At 42.8% G+C, this 26,413-nt stretch overlaps 1 protein-coding gene across 1 annotated transcript in view; it reads right to left on the bottom strand.

Moving 5' to 3' along the window:
- LOC139583130 (uridine diphosphate glucose pyrophosphatase NUDT14-like) overlaps nucleotides 1-10,427 on the bottom strand; it is a 30,486-nt gene extending 20,059 nt beyond the window's left edge. The window contains exon 1 of the mRNA XM_071413903.1: nucleotides 10,224-10,427. Coding sequence (XP_071270004.1) covers nucleotides 10,224-10,304 — 81 coding nt within the window. The 5' untranslated portion in view covers nucleotides 10,305-10,427. The remainder of the gene's footprint in view (nucleotides 1-10,223) is intronic.
- Between the last annotated feature and the right edge of the window lie 15,986 nt (nucleotides 10,428-26,413).

Below are 26,413 nucleotides of genomic sequence, written 5' to 3'. Positions count from 1 at the left end.
AAATCAAAATAAAATCAGCCAAGACCTCAGATAAGAAAATGTGGACCTCAACAAGTCTGGTTCATCCTTGGGAGCAATTTCCAAACGCCTGAAGGTACCAAGTTCATCTGTACAAACAATCGTACGCAAGTATAAACACCATGTGACCAAGCAGCTGTCATACCGCTCAGGAAGGAGACACGTTCTGTCTCCTAGAGATTAACGTACTTTGGTGCGAAAAGTTCAAATCAATCCCAGAACAGCAGCAAAGGACCTTGTGACGATGCTGGAGGAAACAAGTACAAAAGTATCTATATCCACAGTAAAACGAGTCCTATATCAACATAACCTGAAAGGCCGCTCAGCAAGGAAGAAGCCCCTGCTCCAAAACTGCCATAAAAAAGAGCCAGACTACGGTTTGCAACTGCAAATGGAGACAAAGATCATACTTTTTGGAGAAATGTCCTCTGGTCTGATGAAACAAAAATAGAACTCATTGGTCATAATGACCATCGTTATGTTTGGAGGAAAAAGGGGGAGGCTTGCAAGCCGAAGAACACCATCCCAACCGTGAAGCACCGGGGTGGCAACATGTTGTGGGGGTGCTTTGCTGCAGGAGGGACTGGTGCACTTAACAAAATAAATGGCATCATGAGGAATGACAATTATGTGGATATATTGAAGCAACATCTCAAAACATCAGCCAGGAAGTTAAAGCTTGGTCGCAAATGGGTCTTCCAAGGAGAGCTATAAATGACATTGATCCTGAAATAGAACTGTCTTCATACAAAGAGAAAAATCAAGGCAACAAAAATGTGATATATCAACCTACTCAGAGAATAACCGGCAATGAAAGTCTGTTCTACGCACCAGTGACCGTGCAAGGTTCAGTAGAACTAAGAGGATAGTGGTTCAATGGCCTGTACGTTAACTGAATCTGCTGAGCATACATTGCGTCGAAAACAAGTCTTAACTGAAAGCTCGAAATGTCCACTTCTGTAGTACTCGTCGGATGTGGAGGGCAACAGGTCAATCCCAAATGTGAATATGAGCTCCATATCAAATGAATGAACTGCAAGATGCTGGTGCCAGTATTAGCTGTGCCAGGGAAAACTGATGAAGTGATCATTGGAACAAATGTACTGAAACATATCCTCCAACTAAAAAAAGTAGAGGGATATTGGAAAGCAATATCACAACCAGCCAATGGCCTTTCTGATGAATCAGATACATTTATAAGCATACTGGCAAACGTTGACCATTGGCAAGGACGTAAAATGCCTGGGGAAAAAGTTGCCACTGTGTGACACTATCCCCAAAACATGAACACTTAGTTTGAGGTAGACTGAAAGGAAAAGGGCAATTTTCCATTGGCAGTACTGTTATTGTGGATCCCACAACATCCCGAGAGGCACAGTGTGTTAGTGGGTCGTACTGTATGCCCACTGTTGGGTGACAAATGGATCCGCATGAAGGTGGTTAATCTCCAAGATCGCCCAGTTACACTGAAGTGTAATGCAAAACTGGCAGATGTATACCCCTGTATAGCATTGGAAGACCTGGAGTTAAACAGCAGCTGCGGTCAATGTGGTGACTAACACGATGTTGCACAGAACGTCGTTGGAACCACGACTGAACAGGCAGAAAAACGCTCATATGCTGATGTGTTGAAAGACATGGGTCTAACTGATGATGACATTGCCTCCTGTGGAGTATCAGATGAATGGAAAAACAAGATGGCAGACCTGGTTGTGAAATATGACAGCATATTTTCCAGAGGGAAATTGGACCGTGGCGAAGCAAGAGACTGTGCATAGAATAGAAATTAAGATGAGGCCTTTCAGACTTCCTTACAGCAGAGTGCCACCATGTGACGTCCAAAAACTGAAACAAACTTGAGGAAATGGAAGAACACGAAATCCTCGGGAAATCGAATAGTGAGTGTGCATCCCCTCTCGTTCTTGTATGGAAACCAAATGGTGAACTCAGAATCTGTACAGATTTCCGATGGCTCAACACGAGAACTGAGAAGGATGCTTAGCCCCTACCAAATCAAGCCGAAGCACTGGCGTCATTGGCCGGAAACTGCCTTTTCAGCACAATGGATCTGACATCAGTGAGATGACAGCCACTGATCTCATGGAGATGGATGGAAAAACTACTGGACTGAAGAGGGTCCAGTCATTTCTCTGAATGTTGAACTACTACTCCCACGCCAAGGGTTTTCAAAATCGCCAAGCCACTACTGTTTAACAGCGGGACCGAAAACCAAACAAAAAGATAAAATGGCAAGACTCAGAGTAGGCCGTCCCGGAGCATGACACCCGAAGACTGGACGAGTGAGTGTCAACACACCTTTGATGAGTTAAAAGCAGCTGTAATAAAGGCTGTAGTTTTAGCTCACCCAGATCTGAGTAAACCCTTCATACTTTCGACTGATGCTTCAATTGACGGCCTAGATGCTGTTCCGAGCCAGATCGCAGAGGGTGAGAGTAAAAGTAGACCCATTGCATTTGCTAGTAAATCCCTCAACAAATCCCAAGCAAGATATCCAGCCCACCGTCTAGAGTTTCTTGCATTGAAATGGGCCTTATGTGAAACATTTTGTCACTGGCTAAAAAGTGCCCGGTTTACTGTCCTGACAGATAATAACCCACTCCCTCACATACTGACAAAGCCTAAACTTGATGCCTGTGAGCAGAGGTGGGTGGCGAAGCTAGCCCCGTATGACTTTGATCTGAAATACATACCTGGGCCACAGAACATACCCGTCGACTTACTCAGCCGTGTACCGTTCGTCAGGGATGGTACCACTCAACCCGTCACAGCAGAGAACGTACAAGAGACACTCCGGCTGTCTGTGAATTGCCAAGCCCCACCAAACAGTGGCATGACAGGGTCCCATCAAGGTACAAAGTCTACTGAGATCTCTGATGAAGTGAAGGCACTCCTAGACAACCGCTTGTACCGAAAGGGGATCATATCCATGTGCACTGTCCCTCTGATGCAGCTATCCCTACATCTGCTGCAGGGAGGTTACCCAGCGCTACACGCTTTTGGACTAGGAGATCTCAAAGAGAAGCAGCAAGCAGATGAGACATTGGCTCGTGCTACCTATTATGTGGAAAGGAAACGGAGACCAATACATTGTGAAAGAGAACATGAAACAGTGGACGTGCAGAAAAATTTGAAACATTTGGGAGAAGTTGGAATACAAGGATGGAAAACTGTACAGGAAATCAAAGGATAAAACCGGAAATAAGAGCTATCAGTTCATTGTAACTTTGTCCCTGAAGGCAGATGTGTTGAAAGGAACACAATGATGATGCTGCACACCAAGGTCAAGCAAGAACGTTACACCTCAGACAGAGGTTATTTTGGGTTGGTATGGATGAACAAGTTAAAGACTAGGTCATGAGTTGTAGACGCTGTGTTGTGAGCAAGTCAAGAAGACTTGAGGCAAGAGCTCCTCTTCAATCGATTAAGACAAGTGCGCCACTAGAGTTGGTCTGTATCGATTTCTGTTCGGTCGTAGGAGGGAGCGAGTATTGACGTACTAGTAGTAACAGACCATTTTACCAAAGTAGCTCATGCCTTCTCTTGTACAACTCAGACGGCAAAACAAGTTGCCCAGAAACTGGAACAACTTTTTCTGTATTTACGGTTTTCCTCAGCGTCTATTAAGTCACCAAGGGGCTAACTTTTAGAGCAAGCTGATAGAGCTAATGGACCTAGCATGAGTGAAGAAATCTCACACAACTCGGCATCAACCAATGTGCAAACAAAGATTTAATCGTACTTTGGGGAATATGATTCGAACCTTGCCTCCACGGACTAAAGAGAAATGGCCTCAGATGATACAAACTCTCACGTTTGCATATAACTGTAGATGAGATGACGGGGTTCGCCCCTTTTTACTTAATGTTTGGGCGGACCGCACAGCTATCGGTCGACACCATGTTTGGAAGTGTTCTGAGAGACGAGACCGTTTTGGGTTACAGCAAATTTGTAGACTCCTTTCAAAGAGATCTTCAGGAGGCCATGCGTGTTACACAGACAAACACATCAAAAGGCACAGAAAAAAGCAGGCCAGAACATATGACAAAGGTGAGAGGATGCACCCTGGAGGTCGGTGACAAAGTTCTCTTAGCCAACAAGAAAGAACGGGGCAAACGGAAATTGGCAGGTGTGGGGGAATCTACCATCTATGTCTTCAACTGGAGCAACCCAGATCTGCACATCTACAGAGTAGCCAACCCTTCCACAGACAAGGTCAAGGTTGTACGCTGCAACTTCTTACTTCCTGTGAACTTTCTTTTGATTGGAGAGGCTGAAAAGGATACAACTGTTCCCCCCATCCTTTCAGAGGAGAGTTTTGCAGATGCCAGAACAATGAAACCAAACCCACTACCAGATGTGGATGGGGGCAGTGATGACCAGAGAACTGCAGTCTGTCCAGACTGTAGTCGCCTCCGGGTCCTTGTTGATAGGACAAGAGTGTAATGGAGAAACCGAGTCAATGGGAGATTCTGAAAGCGAGCAGGAATCTAGAACTAGTGACTCTGGTCACTTAGAGCATTACGAATTTCAGAGCAATAGCGACAGAGACCCAGCAGGAGACCCTTGCCACTGAGGATGATAGCTTGCAACACTTGGCTGATGAGATAGAAACGTCCTCTAAAAGCAGTCTGACTTTGCCCCAAGTGATCAAATTCAAACAAGCAAATCGGCCTTCCTTCAAGCTTTGTCAAGATGGTTGTTGATCATTGCCAGACAGCCATTTTCAAGCCTTGCCATAGACTTCAGCCGATTTGATTCAATATTGAAACTAGGCCACTCAGGAACATTCAACGTTGTCTTGGTAAGCAACTCAAGTATATTTGGCCTTGTATTTTAGGTTATTGTCCTGCTGAAAGGTGAATTCATCTCCCAGCAGACAAACAGGTTTTCCTCTAGGATTTTTCTTTCCATTCCGTTTCTTTTTTTACCCTGAACAACTCCCAAATCCTTAATGATTACAAGCATACCCTTAACATGATGCATCCACAACCATGCTTGAAAATATAAAGAGTGGTACTCAGTGATGCATTGCTGGATTTGCCCCAAACATAGGACAAAAAAGTTAATTGCTTTGACACATTTTTTGCAGTATTACTTTAGTGCATTATTACAAATATTTTTGTTATATTTTTTTATTCTGTACAGGCTTCCTTCTTTTCACTCTGCCATTTAAGTTAGTGTTGTGGAGTACCTACAATGTTGTTGATCCATCCTCAGGTTTTCTAACATAGCCATTAAACTGTTTTAAAGTCACCATTGGCCTCATGGTGAAATCCCTGAGCGGTTTCCTTCCACTCCGGCAACTGAGCTAGGAAGGACACCAGTATCTTTGTAGTGACTGGGTGTATCGATGCAACATCCAAAGAGTAATTAATAACTTCACAATGCTCAAAGGGATATTCACTTTTCTTTTTTTTTTTACCCATCTACCAATTGGAAACCTCCCTGGTCTTTGTGGCTGAATCTGTGTTTGAAATTCACTGCCCAACTGAGGGACCTTACAGATAGTTGTATGTGTGGGGTACAGAGATGAGGTAGTCATTAATAAATCATGTTAAACACTATTATTGCACACAGTCCATGCAATGTATTATGTGATTTGTTAAGCAAATTTTTACACCTGAACTTATTTAGGTTTGCCATAAAAAGGGGGTTGAATACTTGACTCAAAACATTTCAGCTTTTCATTGAATTTCTAAACAATTCCACGGCAAGTGACAAAACAATGAAGTCCTTTTAAACTCTGTCTGTAACACCAAAATGTGGAAAAATAACAGTGTACCCGTACCCCTATTTTGATTGATATCTTGGACGCGTAATTTCCTGTTATAAACTCTGATACCTCCTGCGCCTCGACCTGTTGCTTCAGCCTGTTTCTGAAGTTTTATTTTGTTCATGAGTGTGTGTGTGTCAACACCTGTTACCAACTAGCTAGAGCCCGCTTCGCCTGGAACAGCTAACAAATGTTTCAAGCGCTGTAGAAGCTGTGTTTATTACACGCTTGTTCCCGGAACAATATTGACAATCCGGATTTCCAATGCAGAAATTGTTTGCTAGCGGAGGATTAAGGGAATGAGGTGGCTATGCTTAGCAAGCAAATCTCAATTCGGCACGAACTTAAGGGGAAAACGCAAATTTGAACTTTCTCAGCTCCTGTGGCTGGACGTCGCTCGGGCCTGTTGTTTCTCCGCCTTCAATATATTATTATTACAGTCTTACCGTTGTCATTGCAGGAGTGGACATGTTTGCAGACCGCGCAACCTAGGCTACAGTTGTGAAAAAAATACAGCAAAATAGTTTTATATACAGACTAACAGTTACTAATTGGTAAATAGTAACCCTGCTTTTTGTTCATTATTATGTAATCCCAAACAGGGTTCTACAGTGCGACCATTTTACTTGTTCAATGCAAAGACCGTTCAATGCTTGGCTGAGCACTTGTAGGGTAGAGGCCTGAGCTACAGCCTATATCAGACACGTTTCTTCTTTGTATGTGGAAAACACATTTCATGTAATTCTACTACACTTTATGATTGGAGACATTAACAATTTACAAGGTAGCCTACTCTGCTGACAATGACAAACAGATCAATAAAAACTACATTGTCCATATAATAGGCTTACGAAAAGGTGAGACAAATAGAATGACATCCATCTAAACTGGAGGAAATTATTGTCCAAAAACTTAAGTGGTACTGACCCAACAATGATAAAGACTGAATATGCGCAGTGCTCACGGGATTGAGATATAGCCGATGCTCTCTACTGGTGCCATTAAGAAAAGTTATAGGCCTACTGTTAGGTCAATTAAGTTGAGAATTTTGGTAACTAAAAGACAGATTATAGTATTTTCCTTGTCTTCTCTTTACAGCCATTTGCTTTCCCGCAATTTAATTTAGAAATATTGCAATGTGCCTGGCTGGGACTCTACTTTTCACAACTCAACATCTATTTGGTATTTCCCACACGCGCTGCCTTTCCTTGCAATTTAGAATCCACAACTTTTTTTTTTTAAGGCTAGGGTAAGCTAATGATTCTCTGTGTCCAAATCATGCTTTAGTAGCCTGTTTAAAAAAAAAAAAAAAACATCTGTATAGACAGCAGTAGGCTATATAATTTGGGCAATTTAATTCAATTTATTTAGGGAAAGCTTCCCTAGATTATGGACACGCCGCCTATGTCAATCTACTATCCCCCATAGTAGAAAAGTTGAACTATTCTATTGGTCAGCTTGTCATAAAAAAATTGCCCAAACAGACTCCGGGACAGTTGTGGGACAATAGATCCCAAATTCATACAACCAGTAGGCCTAGGCTACATAAAAATTTAAAAAGCAATGATTCTGATGCAACAGACCAGAACAATTTGCTTAAAATGTTGATAAACTATTTCTTAACATTATTAGCGCAGCAAAGGCAATAGGCTACATGTAAATGTGAATTTTGCTATCGGATAACGAAAGAAGTTGAAAAGCAACAGAACATGAGAGAAATAGGCTACTGGTTTCAAAGGCATATGGAAGTCTTTATAAAACTTACTTCCTCCATGGATATGGTTGGATTTTGCCTAGGCTACTTTGAAGCAAGGTAAAACATGGTTCATAATATGGAGTAAAACATTCAGGTTTCAAACAATTAAGTTATGGTTTTCTTGATACGTTGCTAAATTTATAAACTAGCTATATATTTTTTTATAAAACTAGCTCTTTTTAATAATTGACAAAACTATTTTAATACACAATCGCATTTAGAATTGTTGAGCAATGATTTTCTGCTCAAAGGATCTCTGTACGCTATGTACATCTGATAAATAAGATAAAGGAAATACAAACTCGCCAATTTAATTTCACTAAATGATGCAAATGAACCAATAGAACAATAAGCATAACCAGTCAAATGTATTTACATCAACTGGTATTTCCGTCAATGAATAGGCTAAAAAGCATTATTTCACAATGGGATTTTCCCTCTCATCCTGGACACTTGGCTGGTGCCAATTTTATTTATCAGCTTTTCTATTTATTTTTACAGCCAAAAGCCGGCTATTACCGGCTTACGGAAACCCACGGGCACCTTGTAAAAAAGGTGCTTCTAGAGCCCTGGCAATTATATGTACACTGCTAGTACCCCTGGTGTGTGTGCGCACACACGCACACATCAATATATGTTAATGATATGACCACCTTACTTTAAATGAATGGGCTTAACATGCTGTATTTTCCTTTGATTCCGTACAGACTAATTAGCATATTAAATATATAATTTGCAAAGTTGTATAACAAGTTAATCAAATTTAATGAATTGTTACAAACTCAGTTTTGCATGAACATCTGTTAATATGACCACCCTACTTCAAATTATTGGGCTTAAATTACTGTAAATATGTATTCTGTAGTGCCACCAATTTGCATAATATAGCATTTTTATTTAATAAATTGTACTTTAATTGTAATCAATTTAATTACAATATGACCACCCTATCTTGAGATATTGGACAAAACATGTTGAATTAAAAAATCCAGACAGGTGATGGTGAAATTATTAACTAGGATTAACATTGACCTGTCCGCAACCTTGCTGATCTTTTCAGATAACTTGAAAATAAGATCTCAGCAATGGCAAGTCCTATCTTCATGAAATCAAAAAAAGTGTTGTGTTCATGAGAAGCTTCTCTATAACAATACAAAGTATAACACCAGAACTAGAGTTTAATTTTGTCCTTTAACACCCTACTTAAAGTATCAAGTCTCTGCTATAATAACAGATGGGGAAGAAATGCCATACCAATAGGGCTCAGCAGTGGTCATTCAGCCTATGACTCACAAACACCTAAAGAGCAACAATGGGTCAGAGAAGCAGAACACTTCCACACTCAATGACAGGAAGCGTTAGGCCAGGACCACAAGCCCAAATGGGGAGAACACTTGGGACGGAAATATCTACAGGTGCCCTCCTGCCAAAACAGTGCCTAATGCCCTTCATGAAATCCACAGAAGGAGAAATGTCATTATCTCAGGAAAGGTTGAGTGAATGTGATGAAACGTTGCCCGCCCCAAAGGGTCTCACTGCCAAAGAAATCACAGCAGAACAATTCCACATTTCCTCTAGGAAAGTGTCAAAGGAGGCAATAGCCCAGCCTCTAGAAGCCTGCATGCATGTCATTGATTGACCTGAGCATAGCTTTCGATCCAGAAAGTGGTAACAGCCTAATTCAAGAATGGCAACGACAGCTAAATCTGGTTCCAATTGTGTTATTATAAGTAGCCAAATATGCATAGCCTAATTGCCTGTGACCAGAACTATTTCCTAATCAACAAACATACAATCAACCATAAAAGTACAGTCATCTTGAACATCACATTGCTAATGGCAATTAGTTCAAGTGTATCCATCTTCCAAACAAATGGCTACTGTACGTACCCTAAGAGGACAGTTACTAGTGGAATCAATATAGCTAACTAGAAAGCTATCCTAACATGCATTTTATCTCCCGAGGGAATTTAGCTAGCTACATAGCTAGCTGCCCTTTAGATTAAATACTCAGGTAGATTAACATTTTCACAAGATGATTTGTGGGCCATAAAATACTGGTGGGTTCTATACATAAATGGACCTGTGTGGGTTCCATAGATATATTAAAATACATCACTGAAATTAAAATGGGTTTGCAAGCTCAGCACCAAACACTCAACACCCGACCTCATAAAATCACTATCAAACTAGCAAGGCCATCTCTAGTTCGACACATCCCAACAAGGCCTGACATTACATGACTTGGCTAGCGAACGCTCAACTTTCAACAACAACCACGGGGGAAATGTAGATATTTTAGCTAGGTAACAGGTTGTACATTTCCAACAAGCTTGCCAATTACTTCAGTTGCTAGTTAGCTAACGTTAATGTAAAGCATGTGCTCATGAGACAGTAACGTTAGCTACTTGCCTGAATATCTACATTGTATGCTAAGAGAACATATTTAGTGGCAGTGGTGAAGCAAAGTTAAAATAGCTAAGTCCATAAGTATCACTGAAATATGGTGTACAGTGTATTTTTATGAAGCTTATGCCGTTGATGCTGCACAATAAAGCAATGGGGAAATGAATGGGGGTTGGGCTACTAGCAAAATAAATGAATGTGTCCGGGAATTCAGACTAGATATAACGCTAGTGAGCTATTTTGACTCACCTGGCTATATTGCACCCTGAATGGTTTCAGATAATTGGAGTTGGTGCACGGAACGACCTGGATATCGTTTATCTGCTCCATAGTTCAGACTGCTAGCTTTCCACCGGTGCTTATCTCACGTCAGATAGCACAAACCACAGGTAGTAGTGGAGAATGAGACAAATGCCTACGGTTCCCTAGTAAGGACAAAATACACTCGTTTTTAATTGGAAGTCTTCTTATTCTTCTTTTATGAGATTTAACGGCGGTTGGCATCCAATTTGTTGCATTACCGCTACGTACTAGACTGGAGTACAACTCCCTTATACTTTGTTTGAAAAATTTAAATGTACTAAAAAAATACCCTACCATCTAACACTACACTCACCAATTTCTAAATTATATCAAATAAAATTAACACCACCCTTCTCCACTAATTAAATGTATTTATTCCTACCTCATGCCATCATTCTGAAAAGATGGGACATCACCACTTAACACACCCTGTAACTCTTCTGATGTCAAGTCTTGCACACCCAAATACCTCTCTGCATCTGCCATCACAACCTAAATTTTCTGCGACTTCCAGTACAGCTGATAACCATTGCTATGAATGCAAAAAATCCAATCTTACTGAAACGTATATCAGTTTTTGGCCTATCCCTCTGTACTGGTATATCTCTACTACTCTCACCACTCTTCCCCCTTAACCCAACTTCCTCTACTTTCTTCACTAACTCAGCACATGACAACTACTGCACTACTCTAACCCTGGAAACCTCACCTGCCACTCTCGCACGGGACATTTCTGATCCCCAGCTCCATGGGCATCCCTACAATTAACACATTTCACTACTTTCCCCAATACTACACATTCCTTTGTCTCATTCCTTTCTGCACATTTCTCACACCTTGGACCCTCCCTCCTACACAATGCTGCCACATGCCCGTAAGCTTGACACCTGTAACATCGTACTGTATTCGGCATATACGATCGTACAGGTTAACTTAAATATCCTAACTTCACTTTGTCAGGCAAAGACTCAACTTCTTTCAAATGAAAAGATAATGACTCTTCTGTTTCCCCACTCTCGCCACCCTGTTTGCGTGCGTCGCATCAAACGACGAGCATCAGATAAACAGGGAGTCTTTCCCCTCAGCTGGTCAACTTTTCTATTTACTGCTACCCCAGTTATCACTCCTTTCATTTGTGCCCTTTACTTGAGAACGAAACAATTCACTTTTCTTGCCCCCATTCGTTTTACTTCGAGCTCCCTCTGACCAACAGAAACACAAACAATTATCACTAGACCACTTCTGGTTACCCTCACCGACTCCACATTACCCAACTCTTTTTTCACCAACCGTGAAACCACAAATGGATCAGCCAAAAGGAAAGAGTCCACTTTTTCCATAAACTTCACTCCTACTTTCACAGACTCATCTTTTTCCTGATCCTCGGTTCATAACTCTGTCTCCGATATCTATACCACACCTACCACCTCCGATACTTCACACTAATTCACTTCCATTTCTCCTCCTGTCTTCAGCTCCCTCTGCTTACACGTTCTACCATTCTTCTTTAACAAACCATATCCCTTTTTTCCACCATTTCAAATCAAATCAAAGTTTATTTGTCATGTGCGCCGAATACAACAGGTGTAGACCTTACAGTGAAATGCTTACTTACAGGCTCTAACCAACAGTGCAATAAAGGTATTAGGTGAACAATAGGTAAGTAAAGAAATAAAAACAACAGTAAAAAGACAGTGAAAAATAACAGTAGCGAGGCTATAACAGTAGCGAGGCTACATACAGGCACTGGTTAGTCAGGCTGATTGAGGTAGTATGTACATGTAGATATGGTTAGAGTGACTATGCATATATGATAAAGGAAATTTTACTTTGTGAAGAAACAGTCTTGAAAATGTTCATCTTGACTTTGGTGTCATAACCAATCCTTGGTTCCTGCCTGAGCCTGGTAAAGATATAAGGGGAGGCCGTCATGACCTCCTCCTTTGGACCATCTGGCAGAAGTTAAGATAGGAGACGGAGCCAGACATGCCGGAACCAACCCTATGAACTATGTCTATGTAACGTGTCTATAACCAATATATAAGAGAACTAATGGGACATTCCCGTCGGAGCTCCTGATCGACATGTGCACTTGGTGTATTGAGTTGGTTGGAACCTCTCCAACGCACTGACAATAAAGGATGATTAATTTAATATTGACTTTGAGTGTACCTGTGTAGTATTTCCACGACAGGACTAACAAAAATCAGTGGCAGTTTCCCAGACACAGATTAGGCCAAAAATATATATAATTACTTCAGATGAAGATTCTCTATTTAGCTTTTTAGTCCAGGACTATGCTTAATCTGTGTCCTAAAGAAACTGCCCCATAAAGCGTGTCATGCTATGCTATGCACCTATGCTTTATATTAGAATAAGATAGTAAGTTGAGCTCATTATTAACGCATGTCAGATTTTCAACACAGGTTTTATTTATTGGGTGGTGAGGGTTGGCGTTGTCACGCCCTGACCTTAGAGAGACGTTTTATTTCTCTATTTGGTGAGGTCAGGGTGTGATGTGGGGTAGGCATTCTATGTTTTGTATTTCTTTGGTTTTGGCCGAGTGTGGTTCCCAATCAGAGGCAGCTGTCTATCGTTGTCTCTGATTGGGAATCATACTTAGGTAGCCTGTTTTCCCACCTATGTTGTGGGATCTTGTTTTTTTTGTTAGCTCTGTGAAGCCTGCAGAACGTGACGTTCGTTATTCCTGTTGTTGTTTTTGTTTGGTGTTCTGAGTATTAAAGATCATGAACACTTACCACGCTGCACCTTGGTCTACTTCTTCAGACGAGCGTTACAGGTGTGGGCAGATCACTCAAGCGCTCCGGAGGCATCAGTAATATAAAACAAAGAGAAGAGAGAAAGCATGCTATAATACAGGGAAAAAAATGTAATGAGACAATAAATAAAATAAAAGTATAAATAAAATACATTCTGTTACATATTTTGTTTGGAATTACATTTTTGTTGACAAATGGTAGAAGTAGTCGTGGAATAAGGCAGAGAGGTGTTCGAGTTCTGTTCTGTTTCCTTTTGGCATAATTAAGAGCTCTATTCAATCTGTATCGCTGAAGTGTTACTATGCAAAAGAAATGTTAAGGTATTTTCCAATTGAGCCGACATCTACAGCATTTACCGTGAATGCAGTCTCCGCTAATGGGGGAACATTGCCTTTAAATTTCAATCACGCTGTAAAGCTGAACTTCCGCGATATGGATTGAAAAGACCCCTAAGACTCAATGTTGAAGCATTTATTAGGGTTTGTTTGTCACTTGGAAACAGGGGGAGGATGGATGCATACTTTTGACAACTTGAGCTAGATGGAGGACCATTAGTGGTCGTGGCCACCAGGTCCTTCCCGAAGCCTTGACCTCGAGGACCTCAAGGTCATTGTCCGGGGCTGTTATCGCCCCCTGTTTAGCCAGCCAGCTTCAGTCCCTCCCCGACTGCATGCCGAAAGAGTTTGACTTCTTTTGTCTGGAAAACGGAGAACAGAATACAGGAGGTGCAGGTAAGCATTGGGTAAACAAGGGCGTTCACACTGCACCTTATCCCAGAGCTAAGAGCCTCAAACCTTAGCCCTTGACTAAGGAAGATTTTAGATCGGCGCTAAGCGAGTGTTCACAACGCCTAGAGTGCTCACTGTCCAATCACAAAAGCTACACTGTTATCTAATTTACATATGCTCGTGATGCCTGTGATGCATTCATACTTTCATCCTTCCAACCAAAATAATTTATTCTGTGCAAAAACATTGGTTGCTATGACTTTCAAAAATAGCTGCTATGCAGGCTGGCTAATGTCGTCTCAATAAAATCCTACTAAAGTTACAAAAACTCTACAGCTGGAAGGGGAGCAAACGCATAGAATTAAAATAGCCCAGTAATAATTTTATAGGATCTCTATGAGCACTACATGTTTGTCTGTTTTCATAGCTTTTCCATTGACATTTAATTGGATTCGGAGATTCAGAAAACATGCATAGCATTCTTTTTAAAAGGGAGAGATCGAATTTCAAAAGGTCAGACAGGCAGACACAAGGTTTATGCAAATCATCACTGTTGGAAATCAAATGCTAGACTAGAAGCAAGGAGAAATAATGTGTTGATAAATGTCAATGCTTATAACATCGGTCGCATGTTGTGTTTGTCCGTTAGCTCAGGGCTTTGGAAAGTGTGAATCCTTAGCCCAGGGCTAAAGCTTACTTCAGGGTTAACAAATGCTTGTGGGAACACAGTCTAATCTAGCCCAGGGCCATTCCATCTTTGGGCTAAGATAGCCCAGGGCTTAGAAAAATTCAGTGTGAAAAGGCATAAGGTGTGACCAATCCCCAATCAACTCCTAGCCCCCATGTCTACCTACTGTAAGGGGTGGGCAATCTTTCCCTGCAAGGGCTGGTTTGAGTGCAGGGTCCGATGGATTTAAGACTATGATTAGTTGTGAAGGAGTTAAACCAAGGCCTCATATCTTTTAAAGGGTTAATAAATTGTGTTATGATAAACCGTAAGGTCTCCTCTTTAGGAGACCTCTGTCTGTGTGTGTATGTTAACCTCTCTGGGATATTCGGGACGCAAGTGTCCCACCTCAACAACAGCCAGTGAAATTGCAGGGCGCCAAATTCAAAACAACAGAAATCCCATAATTAAAATTCCTCAAACATATAAGTATTTTGCACCATTTTAAAGATACACTTGTTGTAAATCCAGCCACAGTGTCCGATTTCAAAAAGGCTTTACGACAAAAGCACACCAAACGATTATGTTAGGTCAGTACCTAGTCATAGAAAAACACAGCCATTTTTCCAGCCAAAGAGAGGAGACACAAAAAGCAGAAATAGAGATAAAATTAATCACTAACCTTTGATGATCTTCATCCTATGAGACTCATAGGACTTCATGTTACACAATACATGTATGTTTTGTTCGATAAAGTTCATATTTATATCCAAAAATCTTAGTTTACATTGGGGTGTTATGTTCAGTAGTTCATCCAGTGATCCAGTGATTTTGCAGAGAGCCACATCAATTTACAGAAATACTCATAATAAACATTGCTAAAAGATACAAGTGTTATGCATGGAATTTTAGATCCACTTCTCCTTAATGCAACCGCTGTTTCCGATTTCAAAAAAGCTTTACCAAAAAAGCACACCATGCAATAATCTGAGTACAGCGCTCAGACAACAAAACAAGCTATAGAGATATCCGCCATGTTGTGGAGTCAACAGAAGTCAGAAATAGCATTATAAATATTCACTTACCTTTGATGATCTTCATCAGAATGCACTCCCAGGAATCCCAGTTCCACAATAAATGTTTGATTTGTTCGATAAAGTCCATAATTTATGTCCAAATACCTTCTTTTTGTTTGCGCGTTTAGTACACAATCCAAACTCACGAGGCACGGGCAAGTCCAGGCAAAATTTCAGACGAAAAGTCATATTACAGTTCGTAGAAACATGTCAAACGAAGTATAGAATCAATCTTTCGGATGTTTTTAACATAAATCTTCAGTAATGTTTCAACCGGAGAATTCCTTTGTCTGTAGAAATGCGATGGAATGCAGCTAACTCTCACGTGAGAGCGAATGATCAGCTCATTCCACTCTGGCAGACCTCTGACTCATTCAGCTCTCATTCCCCCCTCTTTCACAGTAGAAGCATCAAACAAGGTTCTAAAGACTGTTGACATCTAGTGGAAGCCTTAGGAACTGCAATATGACCACATTTCCACTGTATCTTGGATAGGCAAAGAGTTGAAAAACTACAAACCTCACTTCCCACTTCCTGGTTGGATTTTTTCCCAGGTTTTTGCCTGCCATATGAGTTGTTATACTCACAGACATCATTCAAACAGTTTTAGAAACTTCAGAGTGTTTTCTATCCAGATCTAGTAATTATATGCATATTCTAGCTTTTGGGCCTGAGTAGCAGGCAGTTTACTCTGGGCACCTTTTTATCCAAGCTACTCAATACTGACCCCCTGTCCCAAAGAAGTTAACACCTGTTTTGAGTGTTGAGCCCTTCAGACACTATCAGAAGGCGGAAACCGCCTATGCTCAGACTCCTCCTGTCTGGGCCCCACCTGGCTGTCTGAGGTTCTGAGAATACGACTGGTTTTCTGAACACAAGGCTGCCGCAGGCCTGATGAAAACAGCCACCTGTCAGAAGATGCTTAGACTTGTTCACCTTGTTATGACTCTATTCTTGTGATGAAAGGTCAAGTTTCGGTCAAAGCCACTTCTGAGCCTTTAATTGCTGACAAGATGGTTGCTGCTGTCAGGGGGAGGTTAGATTCATTAAAATGTTGTTGCCAGGGAAACTCACGCAAGGAGCACTGGGGAGGCTATATGAGTTACAGGATGTCTTGAATAAAGAACAGTATCATCTGCATAAAAATGAACATCTGCTGTTTCAATAAGATCCCCAATGTTGTTGATATACAAAATGAACAAAAGTGGGCCCAAAATAGAACCTTGCGGAACACCTGAGCACACCTCTATGGACTCAGATTTACAACCATCCGCCATTACACATTGTGTACGATTTCATAGGTCATTTATAAACCAATCTAGAGCATGACCAGTAATTCCACAACATTTTAACCTTTGCACTAACACAGCATGGTCCACGGTGTCAAAAGCCTTCGACAAATCAATAAAAACAGACACACAATGCAACTTCTTATCAAGAGCACAGTGGATGTCATTTAAAACCTTCAATGTTGCTGAAACAGCTGTGGCCAGACCTTAAACCTGATTGCAATCCATTTAAGATGTTGTTTTCTTGGAAGTAGACCTTTAGCTGCCTACTAACTAAGGACTCCAGTACCTTTGACAGTACAAACAATTTTGATATGGGTCGATAGTTGTCAAGTAGTGAAGGATCTCCACCTTTCAGGAGAGGCAGTACAAAAGCAGATTTCCATAACTTGGGGATTTTAACATCAAGCTTGAGGTTAAAAATACATGTTAAGGGGGAGCAATGATGTCTGCAGCTAGGTGTAGGTGGCGGGGGTCTAGTTCATCAGGGCCAGGGAATTTTTTTCAAATCAATTTCTTTCAGGGCTTTACATACTTCTGAAACAGAGAAGGATGAAAAGGAGAACCTGGTGAAGGAGTGCACAGGGGTGTCAGGTAAATTCATAGGGGCTCAATTATACCTTTGACCTTTTCAAAGAAACGGCCTGCATCTAAAAAATGTTGATTCAAGGCTTTCAGAATGGAGGTTCTCTCAGTTACAATCTGTGTATCGACCAACAATTGTTTGGGAAGCTGTGTATCTTTTTTGCACCCTTCACTACTTGCCAACATTTGGATGGTTTATTTAAATTTTGTGATGTAGATTTCAGGTGGTGGTCTGCTTTCAATTTACGGATCATAGCCACACCCATATTTCGAAGATGTTTAAAAGCCTTCCAATCATCTGCCAAACCAGTCCCTCTTGCTTTAGCCCACATAGCATTTTGTTCCCATTTTTGTAAGTTCCTTAGTAAACCAAGGGTTCTCTCTGCCCTTAATCCTGATGTCACACCCTGGCCTTAGTTATCTTTGTTTTCATTATTATTTTAGTTAGGTCAGGGTGTGACATGGTGTAGTATGTGTTTTTGTATTGTCTAGGGTGTTGTATGGTTTAGGGGGTTAAGTAGAGTAGATGGTTTAGTGTTCAGTGTAGGTGTCTAGGAAAGTCTATGGTTGCCTGAATTGGTTCTCAATTAGAGACAGCTGGTTATTGTTGTCTCTGATTGGGAGCCATATTTAAGGCAGCCATAGGCTTTAGCTGGTTGTGGGTAATTGTCTATGTGTAGTGTTTGTGTCAGCACTATTTATATGTATAGCTTCACGGTCGTCAGTTTGTTATTTTGTTAGTTTGTGTATAGTTGTTTGTTTCTTGGTTTTTCTCTCTTCTTTAATAAAAGAAGATGTATTTTGCACACGCTGCGCCTTGGTCCAATCTCTCTTATCAAGACGATCGTGACAGAATTACCCACCAATCTAGGACCAAGCGGCGTGTCAAGCGGCAACAGGACCCACCTACACAGGATTCATGGACATGGGAGGAGATACTGGATGGTAAGGGACCTTGGGCACAACCGGGAGAATATTGCCTCCCTCGTGAAGAGCTGGAGACAGCTAAAGCCGAGAGGAGGCGATATGAGGAGGCAGCACGGAAGCAAGGCTGGAAGCCCGTGAGTACAACCCAAAAATTTCTTGGGGGGGGGCCTTAAAGGGAGTGTGGCGAAGTCAGGTAGGAGACCTGCGCCTACTCCCTGTACTTACCGTGGAGAGCGAGAGTACGGGCAGACACCGTGTTACGCAGTAGAGCGCATGGTGTCTCCTGTACTCGTGCATAGCCCGGTTCGGTACATTCCAGCTCCACGTATCGGCCGGGCTAGATTGAGCGTTGAGCCGGATGTCATGAAGCCGGCCCAACGCATCTGGTCACCAGTGCGTCTCCTCGGGCCGGCTTACATGGCACCAGCCTTACGCATGGTGTCCCCGGTTCGCCTACATAGCCCGGTGCGGGTTATTCCACCTCCCCGCACTGGTCGGGCGACAGGGAGCATACAACCAGGTAAGGTTGGGCAGGCTCGGTGCTCAAGGGAGCCAGTACGCCTGCACGGTCCGGTATTTCCGGCGCCACCTCCTCGCCTCAACCCAGTACCACCAGTGCCTCCTCCACGCACTAGCCCTATGGTGCGTGTCTCCAGCCCTTTACCACCAGTGCCTACACCACGCACCAAGCCTCCTGTGTGTCCCCAGAGTCCTGTGCGTCCTGTTGCTGCTCCCCGCACTAGCCCTGAGATGCGTGTCCCCAGTCCGGTACCACCAGTTCCGGCACCACGCACTAGGCCTAATGTGCGCTCCCAGGGTCCAGCATGCCCTGTTCCTTCTCCCCGCACTAGCCTGAAGGTGCGTGTCTTTAGCCCGGTACCTCCAGTTCCGGCACCACGCACCAGGCCTACAGTGCGTCTCAGCCGGCCAGAGTCTGCCGTCTGCCCAACGGCGCCTGAACTGCCCGTCTGCCCAACGGCGCCTGAACTGCCCGTCTGCCCAACGGCGCCTGAACTGCCCGTCTGCCCAACGGCGCCTGAACTGCCCGTCTGCCCAACGGCGCTTGAACTGCCCGTCTGCCCAAAGGCGCCTGAACTGCCCGTCTGCCCAACGCTGTCTGAACTGTCCGTCTGCCAAGCGCCGAATGAACTGCCCATCTGTACTGAGTCTTCAAAGCCGCCCGTCTGTACTGAGCCTGCAAAGCCGCCCGTCTGCCATGAGCCTTCAGAACCGTCCGCCAGACAGGAGCCGCCAGAGCCTTCCGCCAGACAGGAGCCGCCAGAGCCTTCCGCCAGACAGGATCAGCCAGAGCCTTCCGCCAGACAGGATCAGCCAGAGCCTTCCGCCAGACAGGATCAGCCAGAGCCTTCCGCCAGACAGGATCAGCCAGAGCCTTCCGCCAGACAGGAGCAGCCAGATCCGTCAGCCAGCCATGAGCAGCCAGATCCGTCAGCCAGCCATGAGCAGCCAGATCCGTCAGCCAGCCATGAGCAGCCAGATCCGTCAGCCAGCCATGAGCAGCCAGATCCGTCAGCCAGCCATGAGCAGCCAGATCCGTCAGCCAGCCATGAGCAGCCAGATCCGTCAGCCAGCCATGAGCAGCCAGATCCGTCAGCCAGCCATGGACAGCCAGATCCGTCAGCCAGCCAGGATCCGCCAGAGCCGTCCAGCCAGGATCCGCCAGAGCCGTCCAGCCAGGATCCGCCAGAGCCGTCCAGCCAGGATCCGCCAGAGCCGTCCAGCCAGGATCCGCCAGAGCCGTCCAGCCAGGATCCGCCAGAGCCGTCCAGCCAGGATCCGCCAGAACCGTCCAGTCAGGATCCGCCAGAGCCGTCCAGTCAGGATCCGCCAGAGCCGTCCAGCCAGGATCCGCCATTCAGTCCGGTGCTGCCCCTTAGTCCGGTGCTGCCCCTTTGTCCGGTGCTGCCCCTTAGTCCGGTGCTGCCCCTTAGTCCGGTGCTGCCCCTTATCCCGGTGCTGCCCCTTATCCTGGTGCTGCCCCTTATCCTGGTGCTGCCCCTTAGTCCGGTGCTGCCCCTTAGTCCGGTGCTGCCCCTTAGTCCGGTGCTGCCCCTTAGTCCGGTGCTGCCCCTTATCCTGGTGCTGCCCCTTATCCTGGTGCTGCCCCTTAGTCCGGTGCTGCCCCTTAGTCCGGTGCTGCCCCTTAGTCCGGTGCTGCCCCTTAGTCCGGTGCTGCCCCTTAATCCAGTGGGGTTAAGTTGGAGGGTGGTCATTTGGAGGAGGCTACGAAAGCGGGTAGTGACTATGGTGGGGTGGGGACCACGACCAGTACCAGAGCCGCCACCGTGGACAGACGCCCACCCAGACCCTCCCCTAGACTTTATGCTGGTGCGTCCGGAGTTCGCACCTTAAGGGGGGGGTTATGTCACACCCTGGCCTTAGTTATCTTTGTTTTCATTATTATTTTAGTTAGGTCAGGGTGTGACATGGTGTAGTATGTGTTTTTGTATTGTCTAGGGTGTTGTATGGTTTAGGGGGTTAAGTAGAGTAGATGGTTTAGTGTTCAGTGTAGGTGTCTAGGAAAGTCTATGGTTGCCTGAATTGGTTCTCAATTAGAGACAGCTGGTTATTGTTGTCTCTGATTGGGAGCCATATTTAAGGCAGCCATAGGCTTTAGCTGGTTGTGGGTAATTGTCTATGTGTAGTGTTTGTGTCAGCACTATTTATATGTATAGCTTCACGGTCGTCAGTTTGTTATTTTGTTAGTTTGTGTATAGTTGTTCGTTTCTTGGTTTTTCTCTCTTCTTTAATAAAAGAAGATGTATTTTGCACACGCTGCGCCTTGGTCCAATCTCTCTCAAGAAGACGATCGTGACACCTGAATTTTTTAAACGGGGCATGCCTATTGCATACATCCTGGAATGCGTTGTGGAAGTAAGAAAAGGCTAGTTCAACATCAGGGATTAATTCCATTCTATTCCATTCAATGCTAGATACATAATGTAAAAGACCTTGAATATCAAACCGCTTCCAGTTTCTTTTCGTAATAACACGTGGAGATTTCTTAGGAATTTTACCATCTCTCACACAGGCAATAGCACAGTGATCACTTATGTAATTTGCAAAAATACCAGAAGCATTAAAATTATGAGGAGTATTGGTTAAGATCAAATCAATCAAAGAGGATTTCAGAGGATATTTTATATTCAACCTAGTTACACTGTTGACAATCTGAGTGAGATTGTAGGTATTGCACAGACTTTTGAGTTGATCAGAGCTAGATGTTAGCCAGTCCTGATTCAGATCACCCATCAGGACAAACTTAGAATTGACATTCTGTGATAACAATTTGAAAATACAATCCAGAGAGCCAACAGTAGCAGATGGAGGTCTAAAACAACAAGATACAACAATATTTAAAGATAAGACAAGGTTTAGGTTCAAAGACAGATATTTAAATTGCTTAGGTTTAGTAACAGAAGTCAGAACGACCACCGAGAACTTGTCTTTTACATATACAGCAACCCCACCACCCTTAGATTTACGATCTGTACGAAACACATTGTAACCATTTATGCCAATATTTTTGTCATTAATAGATTTTTTAAGCCAGGTTTCACAATGCATAAATACACCAGGGTCGGCAGTTTTTATCCATATATTCACAAAATCAAGCTTCGGCAGAAGACTTCTTACATTTATATGCAAAAACTTCAGGCCACTTTGACTACTTAATTCGGCAGGGGTAAGAATGTCAGGACCTGGATTAGACTGGACATTTCCAGACAATAGAAGCAGTAAGATAATGGCAAGTCTAGATCTAGGGTTACAACATTTGGATTTACAGACAGCACTTGAACGAGAATCCATAGTCACCAGAGTCTCTAACACAACATATTTCAGGCGATGTGTGAAGTCCAGAGACATGGTTAAGTACCAAGAGAGCAGACCTGACATGTAAGCGCAAGAGTCCGATTTCTCCCAAATTGTTCGGGAGAAATGTGCATAGTTCTCATGTGCATTTCCGGAGCAAGCGTGGGGTTTCTCACAATACTCGAGGGAGAAACAATCATATATTTCCTCATTCACAGTGCAACGGGCTCCAAAAGTATCGCCAACATTGTAAAAGCCAAGAGTAGACACCAGCAAAATGAACAACAGCATCATGTTTGTTAAATGCCCTAAAAGTCACTAATCAAATAGTTCAACCGCTGATCAATAAAAAGTCAGCGATGTAGGCGAACAAAGGTCTAGGGAGAGAGAGAGAAAGTGGCGAGGGCACCTGTACAAGAATGGGAGAGACAGACCAGGGCAGGCGGGGAGCAGGCAGGCAGACAGAGATCAATTCTCTGGCCATCAGCACACATGGATCACACTGTATCAATGACAACAAATAGCCTCCATCATGGAGGTGCCAGCGAATGCAGCCACGGCAGAGATCTGCAAACTCGCAGACGACCATGCAGTAGCCTGTCCGGGTTACATTTTTTTTCCAATTTATAGAAGATGGATATTTCTTCATGAGAAAGAGGGCGAAAGATGCAACTCAGCAGACACAGTGATGGTTGTTTTATTTGCAGGAGTAATTGAATAGATTTTGTGTGTGTATGTGTGTTTACAATACAATTACTTAGCATCTACAGTAGCCATATAGATGGATTGGCTGGCAACGTCACGAGAACGATGTGCGGGCTTCCATGGGGCAGAAGTCATTCAGTGTGTTGTGATTCTGGATGGCCAGACTGCTAGCAAGAATGACACTGCCATGTAGGGAATCATAAGTGGCTTATTTCAGCATGTTTCATCATGTTATTGATACCATGTCTTGTTTTGAGGTGTTTTGACTGATTTCATGTCAATGCAAATATGTGACTCGTTTCAGGAAACTAGGCATTTGTCGCTGGTCACTACATCGCACGAGAGCCATTAAAAAATGTTATATATTTTTTTATGCCTTTTTGGCAGAAATGCCTTCTGGAACACGTGAACTTTGATGTGCCTTAATAACAGACTTATACGCCGTCTATAAATATGAATAAAAAATTTATATTACGAGCCTTGTTGGTTTAGCCACAGAAAAAGTGAGCAACCTTCCCGCTAGCCATGATTGCCTGAGATAATGAGTGGGCTGGACATGCCGAGAGATGAGGTCGGATTGGTCTGCCATATAGCACAGTTCTATCTATTTGAGCTGGTCAGTATGTGTTGGTAATCCTGTCTAATGCAGCTTTATTTTAAATGTATCGCATAGTAGGACTGCATAAGTGTTGAATCAGAGTATGATAGCTAAGGAGATGGAGAAAACACCTGTCTCCAGATTACATCTTCAAACTAAGGTCAACCATGGCATCCATGACAGGGAGCTCTGTGTCTCAGCTTTTATCCAATGCAAAAAAACACAATTTCAAATTTTGCTACATAAGACCGAATCAAGGCGGTCGGTCACATATGGCAAGTATTTGCTAGCTAGCTAACCAACAACTGTAACAATGTATTTGAAACAACAATTGGTCATTGTGCAAATGTATTTGTTTTCAATACACATTGGAGAAGAAATGTAGCTTACATGTTGTCAACAATCTAAGCCAACCTCATCGGTTTTTCCCCATGGTTGCATGCATGTCGATTTTGTTGCTAAAGTGACAGAGAGATAGAACACAGGTATTGAGGTTAGTGAAGGGTAAGACAGTTGAATGTTAATGAGGTTTAAGATTGAGTGAACTGCTAACATTATTATGGAACAGAAATTATCCCAGATTTTACTTTTTTAGCTATTGCCTGTGTGTGTGTGTGTGTGTGTGTGTTTGTCTGTTCAGAATACTCCATATTGCTATGGCACTGATACTATGCCATCTCTGTAATAATATAGGAGATCCAGGAAAGCAGAACTTCAGACAAGGAAGAGAGGGGAGCAGACAGGACAGAGAGAGAACACAGAGAGAGGGGAGCAGACAGGACAGAGAGAGAACACAGAGAGAGGGGAGCAGACAGGACAGAGAGAGAACAGAGAGAGGGGAGCAGACAGGACAGAGAGAGAACAGAGAGAGGGGAGCAGACAGGACTGAGAGAGAACACAGAGAGAGGGGAGCAGACAGGACAGAGAGAGAACACAGAGAGAGGGGAGCAGACAGGACAGAGAGAGAACAGAGAGAGGGGAGCAGACAGGACAGAGAGAGAACACAGAGAGAGGGGAGCAGACAGGACAGAGAGAGAACAGAGAGAGGGGAGCAGACAGGACAGAGAGAGAGAGAACACAGAGAGAGGGGAGGCCCACACAAGACAAACATGTCATATTCCTCTCAAGCCAGAGAAAGTAGTTCTTGCTTAACATTATCTCTCAAAAAAAGAAAGATGCCACTTCTGACACGTCCTGTGTGTATAAACTGTTAGACCCTGATATGTTTCCATCACTGAAGGCAATCATACAGGCCGCGCTGACATTCCCAGTTAGCAGCCGTGAGAGGTCTTTCAGTGCATTAAGAAATCTACGTGCCTGGTTTAGGAGCCCAATGACCCAAGATAGAATGCATCATGACAACTGACAAAGATATAGATAATAACACGCTTGGGGAAGAGATAAACAGGTTTGCATCTACAGTTTTATTTCTAATCTTTATTGATGGACTAACATCCTAGTACTGTGTAATATAACTCGCAAACATGTGAATATTTAGTTGGAGAATGGATTGTCTGCTGGTATGTACATGTGTGTAAAATTGTGAAGTGTTGTTACTACAGCGGTTTGGAGGTGGTGTTTTTGTGTAATTAAATACTCTACAGTTGTATTACAAGCCTACTGCTAATGTGATTTTACGCAGTTCCAACATAATCCAAAGGATGGCAGCCTAAATTCTCAATCCCGCTACATTGCGTGTAACTAGAACATAATTTCATGCAAAACATTAATTTGTGGTTTAGGCTGCTACCATTTGGATTGTTTTGGAACTGCGCAGCATGACAAACTCAAATTATTTAGCTGTAATGTGACCATCAAACATTTTTTATTGCCAATCAAATATTGGACATGGTTTATAAAAACATTGCAACAAAATTATAAATACTTTTTCGAACTATTTTTCTTCATGGCAAATTACGATATATTTATGCACTTGTACTTGTAATTTGTACTTGCTAATAGAATTGTATAAATATTATTAACACCATATTCCATGGTTTTACTGAACATAATCCCTTTCATTAATATTGACAAGTGTTAATTATTAGGCATCAGGAAAGCACAGAGTATGGAACAAAGCAGTGAGATATGTAACATAGTGTTATATTTCTGCTAAATGCAAGGCCAAGAGTGCGAGGCACTTAATTGCAGTCAGGCAGGGATCAAATTTTCCCCCATTCAGAGAATGGGGAAATGGATCAGCAAAGTGTTGACTGGGTGAGTGTGCAGGAGTGCTGGCAGCTGGGGAATGTCCCTATCGGCCAAGCTCACTTGGTACTGAAAGAAGATATGAGTGCGTCCCAACATAGTGCACTACTTTTAAACACTATTCCCTACATAGAGCACCAATTTTTGCTAGGGCTAAAGTTTTTAAAAAAGCACTATAACGGGATTAGGGTGCCATTTGGGATGCGCAGATCAAATTTCCATGATAGGTTTCCCATGACCCAATCATTTGTACAGATTGAAAGACAGGCTATGGACCTTTGCTGTACAATCTTGTTGAAAAGTGTTTCATTATTTGTTTTAAAGTATTTCATTTTGAGTATATGTTTACATAAAATAGGCCTAGGTTTCTGAATTGTGGTTGAGAGGAAAAATGCCAACACCTTGTTCTGTATAGTGCCAATTGCAGGGATTTGAAGTAGTGTTTGTGTTGTTGATGTTTTCAGCCTTAGAGAAACAGAGACTTTGTATCCACTGAAAGTGGTTGCCAGACCAGCAACTCACCAGTAAACATGATACATTTTATAAATAGAGTGGAGAGACATGACTGCTCCTCAAAATACTTACTTTATTTTGCTACTACTCAGTGGTGTGAAGTACTTAAGTAAAAATACTTTAAAGTACCACTTAAGTCCTTTTTTTCAGTATCTGTACTTTACTATTTCTATTTTGGTCAACTTTTACTTTCACCCCACTACATTACTAAAGAAAATAATGTACT

Source organism: Salvelinus alpinus, chromosome 8 (genome assembly GCF_045679555.1).
Source record: "Salvelinus alpinus chromosome 8, SLU_Salpinus.1, whole genome shotgun sequence".
In the NCBI taxonomy this organism is placed as follows: domain Eukaryota; kingdom Metazoa; phylum Chordata; class Actinopteri; order Salmoniformes; family Salmonidae; genus Salvelinus; species Salvelinus alpinus.
Note: the sequence above shows the minus strand (reverse complement) of the source record. Positions and strands in the feature narration are given on the sequence as shown.